Here is a 21502-nt window from a genome sequence, read left to right as displayed (position 1 = left end):
CCAACACTCCTCCTCCTCCTGCAGTTCGGTTCACTCCCTCACTGAAGCTGAAGCCGCTCCACTTTGAGGTCCCCGGGCTCTCGTCTGATTGGCTGTTCAATGGCAGGGAGTGGCTCTTCCAGGAAGTGGACATTTACCTTCATAGCGGCGACCCATCCACCAGCCGGGGCGTGGTGATCGTTGGCAACATGGGCTTTGGCAAAACGGCTATCATCGCTCGTCTGGTGGCGCTCAGTTGTCATGGAAACCGTGTGTCGTCAACTGCTATGGGCAACCAGACCATGTCTAAATGTAAGTAAGAGGTTATTGATTTATTTATTGAGTTGTTATACCTTATCATATAGCATAAAGGGTTAAGCTGGTGTAAAACGTTTCAAACCAGTTATGATACTTACAGACTGTACAGGTGTATCACTGCTACCTGTCACACATACCAACTTTCAACCAATGGTTCAATCTCCATTTTTTGGTTTGTTATAGAAAGTAATAAATGATGTATGCTCTCAACTGCACTTTCAAACGTTTTTTTTTCTTCTTTTAAACCCTTGTATGGTATAAAATAGTTTAAATATAATAATAATGAAATAGAATAAAAAGGCCCAGTGTCGTCTTAGCAGCGTTTCTCCTTAGCTTTGTTTCATACAGTGTACCGAGCAGCGTGTAGACACTTGAAGGGGATGTAATAAATGGTTGGCTGGAGCCAATATCACACGCTTGCCAAAGAGACCCCCAGTGAGTTATACCAGCCATGAAGTGCACTTCAATCATTCTGTTAGAGACAGCTGAGTCATCATGCAGAACACGATAAAAAAAAATGAGCTAGACTCACAACCAGCAACCAGACTAACCGCTGAGCCAACCGGCAGGAAAACCCATTATATCATGCAGTGGAAAAAAAACACAAAGAAATAGAAATTCAGTTGAGAGGAAAGAACGCAGAGGGAAGGAGAGAGATGGTTTGTGTCTGACATCCATGTCCTCACTCCAGATACAGAGGCTGTTTCCTTCTCCCATGACTCCCTGGGAAGAGGGGGAGGGGGAGACGAAGGAGGGGGAGGGAGCTGTCCAGGGACTCCAGAGATGAGGAGGAGACAGGAGGAGGCGCTGAGGAGGCTCGCAGGACAGGTAGAATCCCCACTCTACTTCACGTAGATCTACTGTATCACACAACTTAAATCACTTCTTAAAAAACACATTTATAGACTTGCTTTTGTGTGATGTTTTAACTTTTTATTTATTTTTATTTTATATATTTATGTATTTATATTTTATTGTGTTTTTACCTTATCTCTGCTAATGTGTTTGTTGTATTTGTGTACCTGACCATATTTATATTCTGCTGTCAAAAGCACTGTAAACTGTTGTTTTTAAAGGTGCTACATAAATAAATGTATTATTATTATTATTATTATTATTATTATTATTATTATTATTATTAATATTATTATTATAACAGACGACTAGAGAGAAGGGATTGCATGTAACCAAGTACATAATTAACTCAAATACTGCACTTAGAGTACAGCTGGTAAAGAACCACAATCAAGGTGTAGAAGTCCTGCAATTCCAGACATTTCTCTCCATCCCTCTTTGCAGGTCGTCTCATATCACTTCTGTCAAGCTGACAACTGTCACACCTGTCTGGTCCCTGAGTTTGTCCACAACATGGCGGCGACGCTCAGCGACGCCCCTCAGCTGTCGGCCTACCGGGAGCTGCTGCACCGCTCACCACAGCTCCAGAGCACGCTCAGCCTGCGCTCCTGCATCCAGGATCCAAGCTCGGCCCTCCAGAGAGGAATACTGGAGCCGCTGGACTCCCTCTACAGAGGTACCATCTGCACCTATAAGACTATGGCACTATAAGATTGTGTTTATAGTGCTACTGTGTCCTGCTAGCCGGGGACAGCACTCAATCTACTCTGTCCTTTATTGTTTTTCAGAGAGGAAGTTGACTGTGGACGGGGCGGGGCTTATTATGCTGATTGACGGGCTGAACGAGGCAGAGTTCCACCGGCCGGACTATGGTGACACTCTGACTTCCTTCCTCTCCCAAAACGTGCAGAAGTTTCCGGTCTGGTTGAAGGTCATTACCACCGTCAGGACCGGGCAGCAGGTTAACAATTGATTTTTATTCAAGCTGCATATAGAAGCTCACAATCCATGATCGCCAAATTACCTTCAAAATTCAAACAATTTCTCACTCCCTTTTCTTAAAAGCAAAACACGTTAAAACCACTTTTATATCAGACGATTGTGTTTGAAATTGGTCAAACAATTCACAAAGTCACAAATCCATATATGTACAGTTATCTGGAGCTGGATTTATCTATCTAGATTGTTTTGGTGTATTTTGGAGTTTTGGAGACGTCAGCCATAAAGATTTGTGTCCTTTTTTAGTTTCGATATACCAACCGATACCAACTCACATCGAACAATCTCGACTGAAAAATAACACAACAGGTAATTGGAAAATGTGTATTCTGGGTTTTGGGATGAGCTGTCCCTTTAAAAAAAATGTAAGTTAAAGCAGTTTGGGGGGTGATCCAAAAAATCCATCGCCGTAGAGAAGATAGAGACGCTTGAGATGTTGCTTCAGCTCCACTTTAACATAGTTCTGGTTTAAACACGAAATAATCAAGAAACTGGTGAATGACTCAACCAAATGTGTTTCTCTGTGTTTTTGTCAATCAGGACATCACGCGTTCTCTACCTTTTCATTGCATCTCTCTAGACCGGATGGAGGAGAACAGCGCCATCGACCAGGACCTGCAGGTACCAAGCACCCAGTCCGTCCGTCTGTCAGCCCGTCTCTCCGTCTCCACATTGATACATGTCTTTTTCCCCCTCAGGGATACCTCATGCAGCGTATCCACACCAGCGCAGAGATCCAGAGCAATGTGTCGCTCAGCAACGGTCGCCTTGACAACGCGGCGCTGGCCAAGCTGATCAGCCACCTGAAGAGCCTGAGCAAGGGCTCGTTCCTGTACCTGAAACTGACCCTGGACCTGATCGAGGGAGGATACCTGGTCCTAAAGAGTTCCAGCTTCAAGGTAAGAAGGAGGGAGAAAAGATCAGATGGGGTTCAAATGAAAGGATATAAGGTAGCGACAAAAAGTCATTTATAATAGAAAATTACTTACTTTGTAATTGTTTTGGTTTTGTAAGTTACTTTGTCATTTCATTATTAGTGAACTAGAAATGGTAAGATCATCTGAAAAAAGTGTGCTAGCTTATTCTGAAAATTGCTCTAAACTGGTGAAAAAAAATAATAATAATAATAAAAAGTCATAAAACATAATGTTAGCATGTGAACTCTTGTATGGGAGTTGCAGTTCCAGAATTTGAAGAAGTTGAAGAGACGGTTAAAGATGAGTCAATAAAACAGTTTGAGTATTAAAAAGAGCTAAAAGCAGTCAAAATTCTGTAAGTTATAGTGTAATAATGAAATGTGATAAAGAAGGAGTGCTATGTTCACACCAAACACAGGGAAGGTTTTGCATACAAAGTCAATGCAGAGACTCCAACAGACGGAAATTCACATTGGGCGACACGAATGAGATGAATATGCAAATTTGCAAAACCAGACCAAACTATGTGTATAAATTGTGACCGATAGAAACACAAATCATCTTTCATTTTATTTGATTCGATCTTTATTTTCCTTGAATACTTAAAGGAAAACACCACCGCATTTCCATACTGAACTATGTTCTGCTCTGATCTTAGACGAGGTGATACATACCTCCCTCTCCTCTGTGCGTGCACTCAATGGCTCTTGCGCGCACTCCGCGCAGCGCTAATTTGCTAGCATGTAGCTTGTCCTAGTATATTCCTTAGGATCCAAAAGGGGCTGAAGTTAGAAGCGACCAAGCACTTCCACGTTGTCCCTATTTAAATACGGTTACGTGAGTAGTTACACGACCCAAGTTTGGTTACACAAAATGAAACATGCCAATTTTTCTAAGCGGATAACAAGGATAACTATATAGTATGGCGGAATAACAACTGGAAGCACTTCGACGTCGGCGCAGTAATATCATCACTCCGCTCCCCCTCTTACTTCCGTCAATAGAACCTACGTGACCTGCACGCCGTCGCCTGCACTACCTGTAGTAGTTTGTGCACAGTTGAGGAAGCATCAGGTTGTAGTAAGATAGTTTGTGAACAATCAAACATCATGGTTATAACGTGCATCGTACAGGGTTGTGAAAACAAGCAGAAGGTATATAGTCCCGTCATGTTTTGAGTGATGATATTACTGCGCCGACGTCGAAGTGCTTCCAGTTGTTATTCCGCCATACTATATAGTTATCCTTGTTATCCGCTTATAAAAATTGGCATGTTTCATTTTGTGTAACCAAACTTGGGTCGTGTAACTACTCACGTAACCGTATTTAAATAGGGACAACGTGGAAGTGCTTGGTCGCTTCTAACTTCACCCCCCTTTGGATCCTAAGGAATATACTGGGACAAGCTACATGCTAGCAAATTAGCGCTGCGCGGAGTGCGCGCAAGAGCCATTGAGTGCACGCACAGAGGAGAGGGAGGTATGTATCACCTCGTCTAAGATCAGGGCAGAACATAGTTCAGTATGGAAATGCGGTGGTGTTTTCCTTTAAGTACAATAATAATAACACAATACAATTAGAAAAATACAAAAAATCAATCAATAAAATCTTTCAACTTCGAAGCCATGCTTATCATGCCCCTTCATTACATTATCACATATCATTTACATACGTATATTTTAATATAAATTTTATTATGAGCTATATATCCAACACAAAATAAATAATATTTAAATGGTCACGTGAATAATCTGGGGCAAAAATTCCCTTCTTGTTTGGTGTGAACGCGCATAAGGGTTGAAAAGCAAATGAAGCGCCAGTCGATGTCCATGCAAACAATCAAGCATTTTATCAAATTTGATAAGTGAGAACAAGATTGAACTGTTAACTGATACCATCAATCACTCAATGTGCTTATGTTATTATTATTATTGTCTGTAATCTGTTAATTAGCTAGTTCCTTTTTGACATCTATGACTTATTCTACATGTCTGTGAGTTTGAAAGTGAGACTGAATAAGTAATAGATGTAAGGACTAGGACAAGTAAGGAATAAGGAAGAGTGCTAAAATGGCTGTTGAGGAGAGCCATATTCATTGTATGTTTTGTTCGTAAATTAATTAGTATAATTGTCTAAATTCATGTTTATTTTATTTATAATATATTCACTTAAACACACACAGCATCGCACCAGTAAAGGGATGAAAATTGGTTCTCTCGTAGGTGGTCCCTGTAAGTCTTGCAGAAGTCTACCTGCTGCAGCTCAACATGCGGTTTCCCACCCAGTCGTCATTTCAGAGAGTCCTGCCGCTCCTCAACGTTACCGTGGCGTCACTGCATCCACTGACTGACCAGCAGGTACACACCATGTGTGTGTGTGTGTGATTGTGTGTGTGTGTGACATCAGTAACCAGAAGAAAATTATGCTGAAATAACTCCATAATGATGGTCATCAGTAAAAAGTCATGCTAACATCTTTTAAAATGCTGGTTTTCTGAATGGAGTCTGGTTGATGGGTGCTAGGCTATGCTAACATTGTAGCTGCTCCATCAACACTCCAAATAAGGTCATCTAGGCATAAATACACAGAGACCTTGTTGTTTGGACCACAGACAGTCTCTGGTTCCTCCACATAGTCTGGTCTGGTCTCTGGACTAATGTGAGCTACTATCTAGACCTCTGGGGGACCACAGAGAGTCTCTGGTTTCTCCACATAGTCTGGTCTGGTCTCTGGACTAATGTGAGCTACTATCTAGACCTCTGGGGGACCACAGACAGTCTCTGGTTTCTCCACATAGTCTGGTCTGGTCTCTGGACTAATGTGAGCTACTATCTAGACCTCTGGGGGACCACAGACAGTCTCTGGTTTCTCCACATAGTCTGGTCTGGTCTCTGGACTAATGTGAACTACTATCTAGACCTCTGGGGGACCACAGACAGTCTCTGGTTTCTCCACATAGTCTGGTCTGGTCTCTGGACTAATGTGAGCTACTATCTAGACCTCTAGGGGACCACAGACAGTCTCTGGTTCCTCCACATAGTCTGGTCTGGTCTCTGGACTAATGTGAGCTACTATCTAGACCTCTGGGGGACCACAGATACAGGAGACAACATTTGGTTCCTCCATTTCTGATTCAGCAACAGGACGTAAACTGCTGTACGAATGAGACTTAAAAGGAGTCAGCATTTTGCACTTCTGGTTCCGCTCGCCTCGTTTGAATGTTGTTTTGGTTCGATGCCTAAACTCAGATTTATGCTTAACTCAAGTTTAAGAGATTTTAGCCTTTTGTTCTACAAAGTATAATAAATATATCAGTACATACCTTCTTGTGAATTTTGAAACTTTTGCACGTCTTCCACTGACTGATCCTCTCCTCCTCAGCTGTTTGAGGTAGTGAATGCGAGCGCGCTGACTGGAGGACGGCTGCACTGGGAGGAGTTTGTCCAGCGTCTGGAGCAGCTCTCCTCCTTCCTGCTGCGGCGCAGTGACGGCAGCAGGATGCTAAACCACGCCTCCTTCAGGGAATGGCTGATGTGGAGAGAGGAGGGTCAGGACGACAGGTTCCTCTGCGACCCCAGGTACGCGGATGGAACCGCCAGAACGTGAAAGAGACATAGAAAGTGAGAATGTGTGTCCTGAGCTTCCTGTTTGTCTCCAGGAGCGGCCACACTCTGCTGGCCTTCTGGCTCTGTAGACAGGAAGGGAAGCTGAACTGCCAGGAGACACTGGAGCTGGGGCATCACATTCTGAAGGCCCACATCTACAAGGTCAGCACACACACACACACACACACACAGTCTTCAAGATTAAAGGCTTGGTTATGCTTCCGCGTAGTGATCACGCAACGGCCACGCAATGGCCACGCAGTTGCTGGAAGACCGTGATGGTTCTGCGTTGGGTTTACGTGTCGAAATGCAATTCAATGCCACACCGGTAAAGGGCGCTATGTTTTTTGTAAAGACTGACCGACCGACCGAGACTCTTGACGTATATCGTCGTTAGCCTCCTTATAGCCTATTTGTTTACTTTCCGGCTTTAAACATCCACAATTTTTCAGAACTTGGTGTTTTATTTCTTTGTGCAAAAGCGACAAGGTGCAAACAATAAAACAAGGTGCAAACAATAAAACAAGGTGCAAACAATAAAACGAGGTGCAAACAATAAAAGTAGCCTATTAAAAGTTTAAATGGCGGTGTTTATGAGTGGAAACCGGAAAGCGGTCTCCAGTGGATGTAGTTAGCAGACCAATCACAGCCAATGCCGCTGCGTTGGTGTTGCGTCGCCTCGCGTCTAGGATTTTTGGGAGGTGCAGGCCCTTGCGTTGGACGTAAGGGGGGTCCGCAAGGACGTAAGGGGTCCGCAAGCCCCCTTGCGTTGTGTCGACGCGGAAGCATAACTTGGGCTTTAGACGGGATGCCATAAACTACAGAAATCACAAAAGTAATTAGTTGCAATATCCAAAGATCTATCATTTTAATAAGGTGTCGGTTCAATCAGCTGTTATGAGGTGAGACACTCACACAGTTACTGCAAGCTGATGACTCTGGGAGGCAGGGTCGCTGACACGGGGCCGAGAGTCACAGTCACAGTTTCTAAAAACTCATTTTTTTCTTCTGTGGCATCTATTCTCGTCTCTAGGGTCTGAGTAGGAAGCTCGGGGTTTCCTCCTCAGTTCTGCAGGGGCTGTGGCTTTCCTACAGCACAGAGAGCCTGAGCCCTGCACTCTCATCGCTCCGCAATCTCTACACCCCCAACATCAAGGTATCATTTTTGCACAACCGCGTCCACGTACACTTGCTATTCCAGGTAACCAATAACTGGGCTCTTTTCCTGTCCAGGTGAGCAGGTTGCTGATTATGGGTGGGGCTGATGTGGATTCCCGTAGTGATGTCCTCAACAGCGCCCCCCTGCTGTGTGTCCACGCTCATCTGGGCCACAGTGATGCTGTGGCGCTGCTGCTCGACCTCGGGGCTCAGGTATTAAAATGTTTTCAATGTTTGTGGAATCATTGACATTTTGGATATATTCTGGACGGAATTCATGGAACCATTGTGCAAAGTTGTAACCAGACGATTGTGGCAATTGAACACAACCCAACTTGAGTGAGTTCTGTGTTGTTGTTCTAGGTGGATGCTAAGTCACATGATGGTTTGACCGCACTTGGATTTGCTGCAGCAGCTGGACAACTGGACATCGTCACCATGCTGAGTCAGCACACAGCTAAGGTGCCTGTCTGCCTGCTAGAGTGTGATGCTTTAAATATTTAAAGCCAACTGCAATACCAGTGAAGCTTTAAAGAGTTGGAGAGGAAATGTTGCTATAAGCTTAGCCTTGAGCTAGTCTTCTAAGGCTCACGGCTGGTTAGCAAAAAGCTAAACTATTAGACAGATGAAGAGAAAATGTTGCTAATAGTTTAGCTTATTGCTAACCGTAGTGAGATGCTAATGGATGTGGCTGGTTAGCAGAAGGCTAAGCTATTAGACAAATGGAGAGAAAATATTGCTAATACTTTAGCCTTCAGCTAACTGGTTTCCAAAGCTCACGGCTGGGGCCGGTTAGGAAAAGGCTTAACTATTAGACAAATGAAGAGATGTTGCTAATAGTTTACTTCTGCTCGTCATAGTCAAAGACTTGTAGCTGCAGATGGTTAGCATAAGGCTATTAGACAACTCTTAACAACACAGAGCTTGACGTCCGTGAGCTTATCTTTTGAAGAATCAAATCAAATTCGTCCCAACGTTGTGTTCCACCTGTCTATTGGAAATATGTCACCATACGGCAGCTTGATACTATTGAATTGCTGTTTCAACTCGACTTTAATCAGCAGCAAGCCATGAGAACTTTGGTCCTAAGGAGTTGTAGCATTTCATAGCTCAGCACTTTATAGTGTCCTCTAATCCTATGTCCACAGGTGGGTCATGTCGACAGCTCGGGTCGGTGTGTGTTGGTGCACGCGGCTCAGCGGGGGCACCTCGAGGTGCTGCGCTTCCTGCTAAAGCGTGCAGACTGGAGCTGCACTTCATGCTGCGGTCCTAGGGGGGCGAGCCGGAGCCAAGCAGTGCAGCAGGCTCTGATTGCAGCAGCCAGCATGGGCCACGCAGAGGTCAACGACACACACTTCATCATACTATGGTGCTGAACCATGCAGTTCTACTGACGGCATGTTTGTAACAACTGTTACTGTGTGTGTAGGTGGTGTTGTACCTCCTGGATCTTCCAGAGGAAGACGAGGAAGAGGAGGAGAGACCTGAGATCAACACAGCTGACAGTCTGTGGGGAGAGACAGGTACTGAAAACAACTGCCTACAGCAAACTAGTCATTATTACCAATAATTTGCTACCGCAGGTATTTTAATTTAATACTGCACTAATACTCCTGATTAAATCAGATGTTTCACTAATTTGTGAATCATGAGTTCTCTTATCATCCATGGCTTCTACAGGACTAGTACACCGCTAACACTAATACTACAGGACTAGTACACCGCTAACACTAATACTACAGGACTAGGATACCGCTAACACTAATACTACAGGACTAGGATGCCGCTAACACTGATACTACAGGGCTAGTACACCGCTAACACTAATACTAAAGGACTAGGATACCGCTAACACTAATACTAAAGGACTAGTACACCGCTAACACTAATACTACAGGACTAGTACACCGCTAACACTAATACTACAGGACTAGTATACCGCTAACACTAATACTACAGGACTAGTCCACCGCTAACATTAATACTACAGGACTAGGATACCGCTAACACTAATACAACGGGACTAGTATACTGCGAACACTAATACTACAGGACTAGTATACTGCGAACAGAATTACTACAGGACTAGTACCGCTAACACTAGTACTACAGGACTAGTACACTGCTAACACTAATACTACAGGACTAGTATACTGCTAACACTAATACTACAGGACTAGGATACCGCTAACACTAATACTACAGGACTACTAGCAGGTCGCTCAAAGTCAACTGAATCAAATAACAGTAATATGTTATGGTACAAATATGCGCCTTTACTGTGACACAGTACAGTTGGTTCAAAGGTGACTTACAACCAATCAAAGTGCTACCGAATAGAACATAATAGAAACGTTCAGTTAGTGGCTGTTGTGCTACACATCTATTAGAGCAACACACTTTTGGAGCTCAATACCAAGTCATATTAGAGAGTGCTGCAGCTTTACTGATTTTAAATTCAAGATGAAATCATGGCTAAAATCAAATCAGTCAGGTACCCACCACACATGCCAACAATTGATGTGTCTTTATGTTGTGATATCTTGTTGTTGTTGTACAGTGAATATGTACTGTCTTGTAATTGTGTTTTTATACAACAGTTTTCATTTTCTCAACAGAGATGGTATTCTCTGTTTCCTGCCCAGGAACTACAGATATAAATTAGCTCATAGCTAACTCTGGTACAGTTAAGAAGCTGTGCACTGTCCCAAACTAATAAATACATAAATAATACATATCACTGACCTCTGTTGGACAAAACTTAGAACTACAGTAAAAATCCTGTTTGCTGTTAATACTACTACTACCATACTACCAACAACACCACCTGCAGATGGAACCCAAGGGTCTGCTCCAGATATCTGCCTAAAAGTCTGTAAAGGCAGTTTTTCTCGCCACTAGATGGTGCTGTAACTCTTGCCCCTGGTGATGTTGGGACTTTGAAATTGTATTGACTCTGAAAATCTTGAGTGTATTCTAGTTCAGTTCAATGTGTTAAGTGTCCTGAGATAACTTCTGTTATGATATGACACTTAAAAATTGAATTGAAAATCACCTCACAACAGAAAATATGTGAAATAAATTAAACTGACACAAGTGAGTTCTTCAAGGTGCTTTTTATTATCTCACATGTTGACATTTGTCTCTGTGTGCCTGTGTGTCCCAGCTCTGACAGCAGCAGCAGGAAGCGGCAGGTTGGCTGTCTGCCGGCTGTTGTTGGATCAAGGGGCTGCTGTTGATCAAGGCAACAGGAGAGGTGTGGCTCCCTTGTTCAGTGCTGTGAGACGAGGACACTGGCAGGTAAGCACATCTCAGCTAACGTAGTATTTCGGTTCCTGCTCCAGAAACGTTGATCTCCGTTTGTGTCTGGGTCAGGTGGTGGAGCTCTTATTGAGTCACGGTGTGGAGGTGAACATGGTCGACCAGCAGGGTCGGACAGCCCTGATGACGGCAGCCTCAGAGGGACATATGACCACCGCTCAGCTGCTGCTGGATCATGGTAACTATTGGAAACAACTGATATTGCAATCAGTTTTTTCCTCAATATAAGAAATGAAAATAAATAGAAATAAAATTTTAAAAAATGCGGGATTCATTCACTCTAAATTTTGGACATTAAAAGCATCATTTTGGTGACCAAATAAAGCAAATAATACAATACTCAGTATATTGCAAAATGTTTTAAATCGCAATAAGATCGTATTGTGACTTTAGTATCATGATGATATCGTATTGTGGAGCGATCTTATTCTGGTGATTTGCTCCCCTCGCTACGATGACCTCTGAGCGAGGCGATCACATGACCATAGTGTTGGGAAGCAAGGAGCCGACGGGTTTTCAGCTGATTTCAATCTGCAACCGCACAGCTAGATGCCACCAAATCCTTCACACTGGCCCTTTAAATTCCAGCTTTTTTTTTGAGAATGACATGAATCTCAAGCCCTCTCTCTGTTTCCAGGAGCCTCTCTCGACCAGACTGACAGGGAAGGCTTAACGGCGCTGAGCTGGGCTTGTCTAAAAGGCCAGCTCCCATTGGTCAGAGAGCTGGTGGAGCGAGGCGCAGCCACAACTCACGTTGACCGCAGTGGGCGGACGCCTCTTGATCTGGCTGCCTTCCGCGGTGACCCAGAAGTGGTGTGTAAAACACATGTAGTATTACGATCATGTAACAACACCAGCTAAATGGGTATTTACGTCTTCTTAGTAGTATTTATTATTAACAGTAGATACAAATAGATTGATATAAGACTTTTAATTTTTAGAAAAGAAATCTGAAAATTGAAAATTGATCTCAATAAAACCTGCTTAATGTCGGCCTGGTGTCCTATCTGGTGTCAGGTGCAGCACCTGGTGGATCACGGCGCGTCGGTGGAGCACGTTGACTGCAGCGGGATGCGTCCTCTGGACCGAGCGGTCGGCTGCAGGAACACTTCAGCAGTCATCGCTCTGCTCAAAAAGGGAGCCAAGATAGGTAGGAACTTATATTATACCCATGATGAATCATATTATTTTTCTTCATTGGCGATACGGACGGGAAATGAGCGCGTGGGGATGACATCATGAAAGTAGGGATTTGGCCTAAAAATAAAATATAATTTTTTTTCAAACAACTATTTTTTTCTGTTTTTCTCTAAACAAACTAAAAAGTTTAAATATTTAAAATGTATACATTAATACATATTTTCTTTATTAAAACAATAAAAATTAATGAGATTACCAATAAGTCTAAGCCTATGTGAACAACTCAGTTGTTCAAGAATTAAAAAAACATATAATTAAAAGAAAATTGGAAATTCAAATGAGGGGTATTAATAAATTATGATGGATTTTAAAAACCCTCTTCGTCAAAATGACAGACAATAAGAAAGTCCAACGCGACTTTTGTGCTGTATATTACTGTATGTTGAACTGTGTGTGTGTGTGTGTAGGACCAGCTACTTGGGCCATGGCGACCTCCAAACCAGACATCTTAATGGTTCTGCTCAGTAAACTGATCCAAGAGGGAGACCAGCTGTACAAGGTAACACACGCAAACACAGGAAGCTGAACAGGCACACATTAAAGCAGATGCATGCTGTAAGTGTGTGTGTCTGTTGGATGTGTAGCAAGGTGACGCTGGAGAAGCTGCTGCCTCCTATCAGTCAGCTCTCCAGAAGTTTCCAGGGGACGAGCTGAAGACGTTCAGACAGCTGCGAGTGTGCGTTCTGCTCAACTTGTCTCGCTGCCACCGCAAAATGAACGTGAGTCTCACATGGAGATGAATAATCACATCTTACAATGACTCCTCCTTTAATTGTTTAGTTGGAGCTCATCATTTTACGATCAGGTTTTTTCTCAATTTCTTGCAGGACTTTGGCCTGGCAGAGGAGTTTGCTACCAAAGCACTCGAGCTGAAAGCGAAGAACTACGAAGCCTTTTATGCCCGGGCCCGCGCCAAACGTGGACGCAGGTAACCATGGCGACCTCAGGACTTAGACACGCTGTGCTCCGTTTAAACCAATAATGCATTTTTATCAATGTCCAGCTGAATGACAAATTCTTTGATAGGTATTCTGTCTGTTTAGCTGCAAAGTATAAAACATATAAAAGCAAAAGCTATTTAAATGGGCATATATTCAAGGTGGAACTAACTTAAGTTATTTTTTTATTATTTCTTTGGATTTATATAAAGAAATTCTGTGTTGGTTCACCAGCATTGGAGGAAGACTGAGCTTTTTATGTATTTTGTTTTGTTTTGTTTTATTTTCATGAGCCAACTGAGTTTATGGTCCATGGGCGCCTGGAGGGGGGACATTTACATTCTTTTATTTCATGACAGGTAGCAAATGGTCCACTCTGAGCTGGCCTTGCAAGATTCGGACTGATTTAAGACAGTAGATGGCGTACAGCTCTAATCTGAAACATGACAAATTCCTTTATTACTTTTTGTTTTGCACCCCCAGACGTCCCTGCATTGATTATTTCAGAACTTTTTCTTGGATCAAATAAACTCCATTTTCATTATGTCCGCACTTCAAGAGCAATCGTCTTCAAACATCTATCAATCAAATAATTTTGAGGGACTGTTTCAGCTACTAGTACTCTCCCAGCACAAGAGGAACCTTGAGTGTACGTTGATTGGTCCAGCATGAGGGAATGCAGCATAGGCTACCACCAATTTCAAAAAGCTGTTAGCCGTGTAAACACCCGGCAATACAAAACAGAAACAGCTCATAATGAAAAAAATGGAAGAAAGCGGACAAATCGGCCATGTTGGGGTTGTAGCAGGAGCAGATTTGGTTATCAACAGTTAATTATTAATATCAATATGATTATCGGTATTAATAATTATATTTAATATATTATCATGATATAACCATGAATAAACGGGGCACCACCCTGGGATCAGGGAAAAGATAACCTAAAACTGTATTCAGTCTCAATATAAAGGTTTTATACTCACATGCCAATCATCGTGATCATTGGCATGGAAGCATAAAAACAATCTAACAATTAAGAAGGGCGTGAAATTCAAGCACTAGCCTTCACAACCTGCTGTTATCCAGTGACATATACACAACAAGCACAAGAGACCGCTAGTTATAATATAATAAGATTTATTAAAATCAGTAATAATGATCACAATCAATAACACTGCAATTAACAAAGCCTTATAACCTAACTACCTAACACACAAAACTAAGCTAAACAGCTTTCTAACCCCTCCGGTCAAAATGTCCGGTGAAAATATTCCCTCCAAGCACAATTTTAATTTTATAAAAATAGGCAATTTCCACGTCATTTTATTTTAAGAAAACCCCCCCAAAAAACAAACAAACCTGAATCTTATTTTTATGAATAGGCCAAGTCTGTGTGGAACGAAACTTTTTCTTTTTTCAGGCGGAACTAATCTTGTAGCACTTGTTTAATTTACTCTGACAAAGCGGACAGTACAACAACAATAGCGAGAGCGGAAGAAACATGTTGAAACAAGCTAAACTCAAAAACTATTTTCTGAAACAGAATAGTTCAAAGGAGAAGGAGAAGGATAATGATGAGGCTGAAGTCACGGAGGCTGCAGCAGATGATGCCGTGCCTCCCGCTGAAAAGAAAAAGAAATGTCGGTCGTTCCGGGCCGAATGGAAAGATAAATATCCCTGGCTGAGATGCGAAGTTATTGATGGTACAGAAAAAATGTTTTGCTCACAATGCGAGAAGTCGGGCAAGAAGAATGGATTTACCAGAGGATCAACAAATATGAGAAGCTCATCTCTAATTGAGCACAGTCAGTGCAATGATCACGTCATGGCGGTCAGTTTATTTTCACAGCAAACAGCAATGAAAGGCCACTGTGAGAAGGCTACAGAAACATTAAACAAGAAGCTGTGCTCTCAGCTACAAGTTGTATTCTTTATGACCAAAAATGACTTCGCATGTCACCAGTATGAGGGATTGACTGAGCTACTTGGAGCAGTTAGGGCTCCAGATTTTGTCACGCGTGAAGGCATTTACCGGCATAGCGACTCCGTTGATGACATGGCAAAGGCGCTAGAAAGTGTTGTGATGAAGCAGCTGGATGAAAAGCTAAAGGGGAGTGACTTCATTGGAGTTGTCATTGATGAGACGGTAAATATCACCGTGGACAAGAAACTGATTATATACGTCAAAATGGAAGTAAAAGGGAGAGTTGAAACAAGTTTCCTGGGAAATTATGATGTGCACTCCGGGACCGCACAGTGCATATTCAACAAGCTGGTTGAGGTGCTCCGTGAGAGGGATGTGGAGTTGTCCCGCGTCATCAGCCTGGGCTCAGACGGAGCTAGTGTAATGATGGGGAAACATGCTGGAGTTGGTGCTCTTCTGAGGAGAGAGAGTGCATTCTCCATTCAGGTGTACTGTGTTGCACACCGAGTGGCACTGGCCGCGCAAGATGCTGCAAAATCTGTGGACCAGATAGGGGCCTACAAGCGCACAGTTGCCTCTGTGTACACCTTTTACAAGCACTCAGCCAGCAGGACCAATCGCCTCCGTCAACTGACAGCAGCGCTCAGTGATGAAGACATGACAAGTCTGAAGCAGCCGTGCGCTGTCCGCTGGTTATCATTGCACAAGGCAGTGATAAGCATGAAAAGTAACTGGCCTGCTCTAGTGATGGAGCTAAATGAAGAGGCTGTAGGAGGAAATGCCCAAGCCCAAGGTATCCTGGGTCAAATCCAGCCATACAGCTTCATCGCCTTGACTCACACACTGTCTGATGTGTTACCTGTGATGACCAAGTTGAATTTGGTTTTCCAGAAAGACGATGTAAATCTGGCCACAATCAGACCAATGGTTCAAGCATCAGTTGCGGCACTAACACAGTTACGAGATGCGCCAGGTCCAGAAGAGGACCTGTTTCAGGCGGAGTGCAAAGACAACAAGTACAGGGATGTCCAAGTGAAACAAGCAGGTGACCGGGCCGTGCAGGCTTTCAAAAAAGCCAGAGCACACTATATCCAACATCTAATAGATGCGTTACACGACCGATTCCCTGAAGATTCACTGGATCTACTTAACTGCTTTGATGTCCTTCTGAACCCCTCCCGATACCCACAGGGAACGAGTGGTAAGTTGAAGCAAATTTGATAACCTAAAATGCCTGTATAAGGAAACATACGGTCTAATCATCATTATCATAACAAAAATAACCATAATCTATAGGCTGCATGACAAAAGGGCACTGTACTAAAAAATAAAGTCCCATAGCACATTCAAAAGTTTTCAAAAGTTGTTTATTGACGTTTCAGTAAAAAAAGAAAGTCACTGATTAATTATCACTCCGTCTGTTCAGAGCTGCGGGAGTATGCTGAATCAGCCATCCAAACCATTATTGGTCATTTTGGCAAAGAAATTACAAGTGAGGACGAGTCGGCGTCAGCTACAGCCCCGCTCATCGATGCCACTTGTGCGCAACGAGACGCCATCGCTGTAATGACAGCGCTCCGCGGTTATGGAGGCTTGAACTTCTTAACAGCCTGTGAAGTTCTCATCAGAGATTTCAGCTAAATCTACCCCGAGTGGGCTAAACTGGCCAAGATAGCCTGCGTGATCCCCGTCTCCAGTGTGCCAGCAGAGAGAGGTTTTTCTCTGCAGAACCGCATCAAAACAGCACAGCGAAGTCGCCTGGGGGAGAACAAGGTGACAAGACTGATGCGCATTGCAAGTTGCGGAGAGACTCTGCACACTTTTGATTTTAATTCAGCTGCTGCACACTTCGCTGCAGCGAAAGTGCATAAAAAGTAAAAAAAAAAAAAAAAGAAGAAGAAAAAAAAGCCTGAAACATGTCAAGGGATTTTGTTTACACAGAGTTTTTATTGCATATATATTTCAAAAGCATAGTGAACTGACTTTTTATTTTATTTCAAGTTGGCAGCACACCGCGTTATTAAATGGTATGAGCCAGTCCAGATGTGTTTTTTGTTTGCAAATTATTTTATCTGAGAACAGGCCTTCCGTTTCTTTATGTTCATGTTAAAAGAGCGCATTGCGCAATATTTATTTTAGAAGTTACACACGTGAGTCAATTGACGGCACTCATTTTATTTTATACAGCCTGTACTTTTCAATAAAAAGGATTATAAATTGACATGCTTTGATATCATTCTTATATATCCTGCGTATCATTTATCATTTTAAGATCAATAAATTCAGATAGGTATTTGGCCGGAATTTCAAACATTCGTCCGGTAAATTGAAAACCTGCCGGTCACGTTGTCCGGTGCCAATTTTCTCTAGCGGAAACCCTGGTGTGCGTATGTGTGTGCGTGCGCGTGTGCGTGTGTGTCGAGAGAGAGAGAGAGAGGGATACCTATGTGCGGCCACCAGATGGAGCTATTCCTCACAGCGTTCAGGGGCGGAGCCACTGACGTCCGATGGAGTAGCGATAGAGGGAGAGAGAGAGAGAGCGAGAGATGGCCGGATGCAGCCACCAGATGTAGCTATGTTCCTAGCGTCCGCTAGGAACAGCTGGCTTAGGACACGTGTGTGCGGCGTATATGTGTGTGTGTGTGTTAGCGGACACAAACAAAGAGAGAGAGAATGCGCGAGCGATATTCTGATGCTCAGAAGGCGTGCCGCTATCACACGGGCGCGCGTGAATGAACTGGCGTTTATTCCGCGAGACCGGTCTTTTAACTGATAGTAGAGGCTTTCTGAGCTCGCGAATATGGATTCAAATACAGCAGCACATGAACAAACGGACTCGGCGGTCCGCGATCAGAACTTAAAACACATTAACAAGAATTACATGTCCTACACTATCGAATCTCTGCTTCTGCCCAGACAAATAGCCTCTTACTTTTGTCGATGTGAGATGCGTCGATGTGAGGGTTCCGTCCCGTGCGGGGACGGCGTTCCTTGACGCCGGCAACGGACGGCAGTTCGTGGGCGCTCGTTCAGCGCCGGATCCAATTAGTTGAAGAAAACCGTTAGTAATTCTTCCTTCTGCAGGGAACAATGAACAATCGCGGGGCTCGGCGATTAAGTCAGCTGATTTCAGACAAAGACGGGTCGAGTTATCCGTTCTGCTGGCAGCTGGGACGAAGAAAGTTTTTCTTCTTACCGCGGGGAACAGGAGAGTCGCGCTGTCGCGGCGGTCTCCTCAGGATCCAAAATGATAAACAAAAGAAAAATAAAACGAGTAGAGGAAAAGAGGGGTAAAACAGTCTGTTGCTCGTCCAGCGAGTTTGGGGGAAAGACTGCGGCCTAGGACAAAGGAAAACGCTGCAGACGTAATGTTCACCTCCTATTGTAATGCGAGTTACGGTGGAAAGAGGACGTTCCTCAGGTAGCGCCGGATTATATAGCTTAGGCCGCTCCAGGGGACCCCCCGGGGTTCCCTGAAGATTGTCAGCCAATAGGGCACCAGTTGTGTGACGCTGCCATTTTAGGGGACCCTAAAATGGTAATTGTAGTTTTTTATCTCCTTTGTCCCTTTGTCCTGGCCGCATGTGTAGGCTTTTGTAGGCTGCATTGTGTAGTCGTAACGGTTAGGTCCCCAACAGCCAACATTGAAGTCCAGAAATGAACTGGTTCATGAGCACTGAGCCAAAGATGCTGCTCAGCGAGTTAACCCCATAGCACAAAGACTAACACAGTAGCCCAATGCTAACCGGCTAAGCTGACCATGTAACAGATTGAACAGACTGGAGATGTGAGCGAGCCGTGCCGTCGGCTTACAGGATTTCTATTGGCTGTGCAAACAAAAGGAACTCAGGGGAATTAGCCACTAGCCAGCTGGTCCATCATCTTCTGAAATCTTAACTCTCCCTTTGTTCTTCTCTCATCATTCAGACAGTTCCACGCTGCACTTGAGGACCTGATTGAGGCCAGCCGCCTGTGTCCATCCAACCGGGAGATCCAGCGCCTGCTGTCCCGGGTCAAGGAGGAGTGTCGGCAGGTTTCCCAACAACAAGACTCTGCCCCTCCTTGGTCGCATCCCGTTTATCAACAAAGTGTGGCCTTGTCTATCAGCGAGGCCAGGTGCAGAGATTCAGGTTGTCTGCAGGTGCAGGACAGGGAGGGGCTTACCGAGGAAGAGGAGGAAGAGGAGGAGAGGAGTCGCAGGGAAGAAGATGCTCCTCCTCTCTCTTCCTTCCACCCTGCTTCTGTGGCTCAAAGTCTTGACACCCACTGCCGCCCCGGAGTGCCATCATCCTCATCCCTCTCCCCAACTCACCTGTATCGTCACATCCCAAGCCCCACCCACTCCCCTTCCTCCTCTTCTCCCTGTCACTCTGCGGCTCCTCCTCCGTCCTCCTCCTCCTATCACCATTTCAGCCATCCACAGCGACTCAACCCGATGTCGGAAAGTATGCCTCTGTTGTCAGGAAACGGAGGTCTGCCTCAGTCCATCTCAGCCCATCACTACTCAGACCAGAACCTGGGGATTCAGCAGCAGCAGCATCTCCTGTCCAATCAGAGATCCTTCCAGAAGCATAACCCTGTTCAAGGCCAGTGGCACCAAGCAGCCAAAGTCCAGGTTGTCAGAACCAGTCAGCCCAGTTCCTCGGCCCAATCCAGCATGATTTTGGGAAGCTCTGCTTGCTCCCAGTTTGGCCAACTGCCGCAAGAACTGGCGGAGCTGGGGGAAGGCATTTGCCCGAGCCCCCAAGATATCAGGCCTAGCCTGCAGGTCCAAGCCGGTCTGGCATCTGGATCATATCCACTTGATGATGACTTTGTTTGCCAGGGGAGACCTGCACTTGCCTATGGGAGGGGAGGAGGAGGAGGAGGAGGGGAATCGACAAATCGACTTGGCCAGGCCCGTCAGTTCAGTCGAAACCAATCCAAAGCAGCCTACTACCCCATGGAAGTCACTGAGGCGGCGATAGGTCCACCTGATAGCCTTCCACCAATGCACGATTACCAATACCACCAGCAGGGGGGACTACGACACCCAATCAGTGCCCACCCAACCTCCTCCCCCGCTCCTCCCCCAAGGCCTCTTGTTCACTCCCAGAGTATCAGCGTCCGTTTTTCCTCCAGCAGCGGCAGCCTTGCCGGCGGGCAGCCAGCCTTCAGGACCTCAGCCTCCGTCCAGCACATGGACTTACCTTCAGATGTGACCTCTGCCGGAGGGGTTACTGGCTACCACGATGACCTCTTTCTGATCTCCTCGCCCGAGTCAGAAACGTGCATGATAGGAGGCGGCACTTATCCCGGAGAGGCGGGCCGCTCATCTCGGAATACTCCCTTTATGGGTGTTATCGACAGGACGGCCAGGGTGAACCTGCAGTATCAACAACAAGCTCCTTCCAGTTCCGCCTCCTGCCTGAGCCCTTCTCGCTCCTGGGCCGTGTCTTCAGTGGACATGGTTGTCACCTCGCCGAGCAAAACCCCCGCCAATCAAGGAGGCTTCGCTCAACCCCAGGCGTCCTCCATCGCCTACTACAACCGCAGCAACAACAACGCCCACAATGACAACCAGCTGGACTACTATCCTAAGGGTGATGGCTTGGTGCAAGTTGCCAGTCCAAATCCCTCCTACATGGATGTGAAGCTGGCTCGAACGCTGCCAGTGATCCATGGCTGCTCAGACAGACCGAGTGACCGAAAGACAGGCCCTACCTCTCCTGTCAAACCAAAAAGACCCTTTGTGGAGTCCAATGTATAGAGAAAGGTTTAAATGTTGATCTGGAGACAAGGGAGGAGGGTTAATAAAGAGAGGTTTGAGAAGAAATGAGTGCATTCATATATTCACTGGGGCTGTGGAATTATTAAGATGCTTGAAATCAACCAGTTTATATGACATGTGGTTGGTATGACGTTGATGGTGTGTTCCCACCAAACACCAAAAGATTGCATATGAAGTCAATGCAAAGAATGCGCTTAATTCCCGTATTCACGTGAATTGAAATATGTCGATGCTTGCGAGAAATTCGGAGGATACTTTTTTGTGAAAGTCTATCAGCGTTATGATTCTCCTCCTGTCGTCCTGACATCGCTGAATCAGTAATTAAGGAAAAAATGTTGTTTCCTGTGTCTGTGGTCCCCCAGAGGTCTACGGTAGTAGCTCACATTAGTCCAGAGACCAGACCAGACTATGTGGAGAAACCAGAGACTGTCTGTGGTCTCTGCCATATTTATGCCTCAACGTTATTTTAAGTTTTGATGGAGAAGCTGCAATGTTAGCATAGCCTAGCATTACATCAT

General features: G+C 44.7%; 1 protein-coding gene across 2 annotated transcripts in view; it reads left to right on the top strand.

Annotated features, from left to right (window-relative positions):
• Window positions 1-21029, top strand: part of tanc2a (tetratricopeptide repeat, ankyrin repeat and coiled-coil containing 2a) — a 72209-nt gene extending 51180 nt beyond the window's left edge. For both annotated transcript variants that reach the window (XM_084036209.1, XM_084036208.1), the window contains 22 exons: window positions 25-291; window positions 989-1125; window positions 1597-1828; window positions 1941-2113; window positions 2692-2772; window positions 2850-3050; window positions 5291-5425; window positions 6450-6646; window positions 6727-6835; window positions 7707-7829; window positions 7907-8044; window positions 8195-8293; window positions 8980-9171; window positions 9261-9354; window positions 10998-11131; window positions 11207-11330; window positions 11790-11965; window positions 12170-12302; window positions 12760-12851; window positions 12937-13071; window positions 13180-13280; window positions 19142-21029. In XM_084036209.1, coding sequence (XP_083892335.1) covers window positions 25-291; window positions 989-1125; window positions 1597-1828; window positions 1941-2113; window positions 2692-2772; window positions 2850-3050; window positions 5291-5425; window positions 6450-6646; window positions 6727-6835; window positions 7707-7829; window positions 7907-8044; window positions 8195-8293; window positions 8980-9171; window positions 9261-9354; window positions 10998-11131; window positions 11207-11330; window positions 11790-11965; window positions 12170-12302; window positions 12760-12851; window positions 12937-13071; window positions 13180-13280; window positions 19142-20963 — 4895 coding nt within the window. In that variant the 3' untranslated portion in view covers window positions 20964-21029. The remainder of the gene's footprint in view (window positions 1-24; window positions 292-988; window positions 1126-1596; window positions 1829-1940; window positions 2114-2691; window positions 2773-2849; window positions 3051-5290; window positions 5426-6449; window positions 6647-6726; window positions 6836-7706; window positions 7830-7906; window positions 8045-8194; window positions 8294-8979; window positions 9172-9260; window positions 9355-10997; window positions 11132-11206; window positions 11331-11789; window positions 11966-12169; window positions 12303-12759; window positions 12852-12936; window positions 13072-13179; window positions 13281-19141) is intronic.
• Window positions 21030-21502: the final 473 nt, after the last annotated feature.

The sequence above is a fragment of the Eutrigla gurnardus genome, assembly GCF_963514095.1.
Source record: "Eutrigla gurnardus genome assembly, chromosome: 20".
NCBI lineage: Eukaryota > Metazoa > Chordata > Actinopteri > Perciformes > Triglidae > Eutrigla > Eutrigla gurnardus.
Note: the sequence above shows the minus strand (reverse complement) of the source record. Positions and strands in the feature narration are given on the sequence as shown.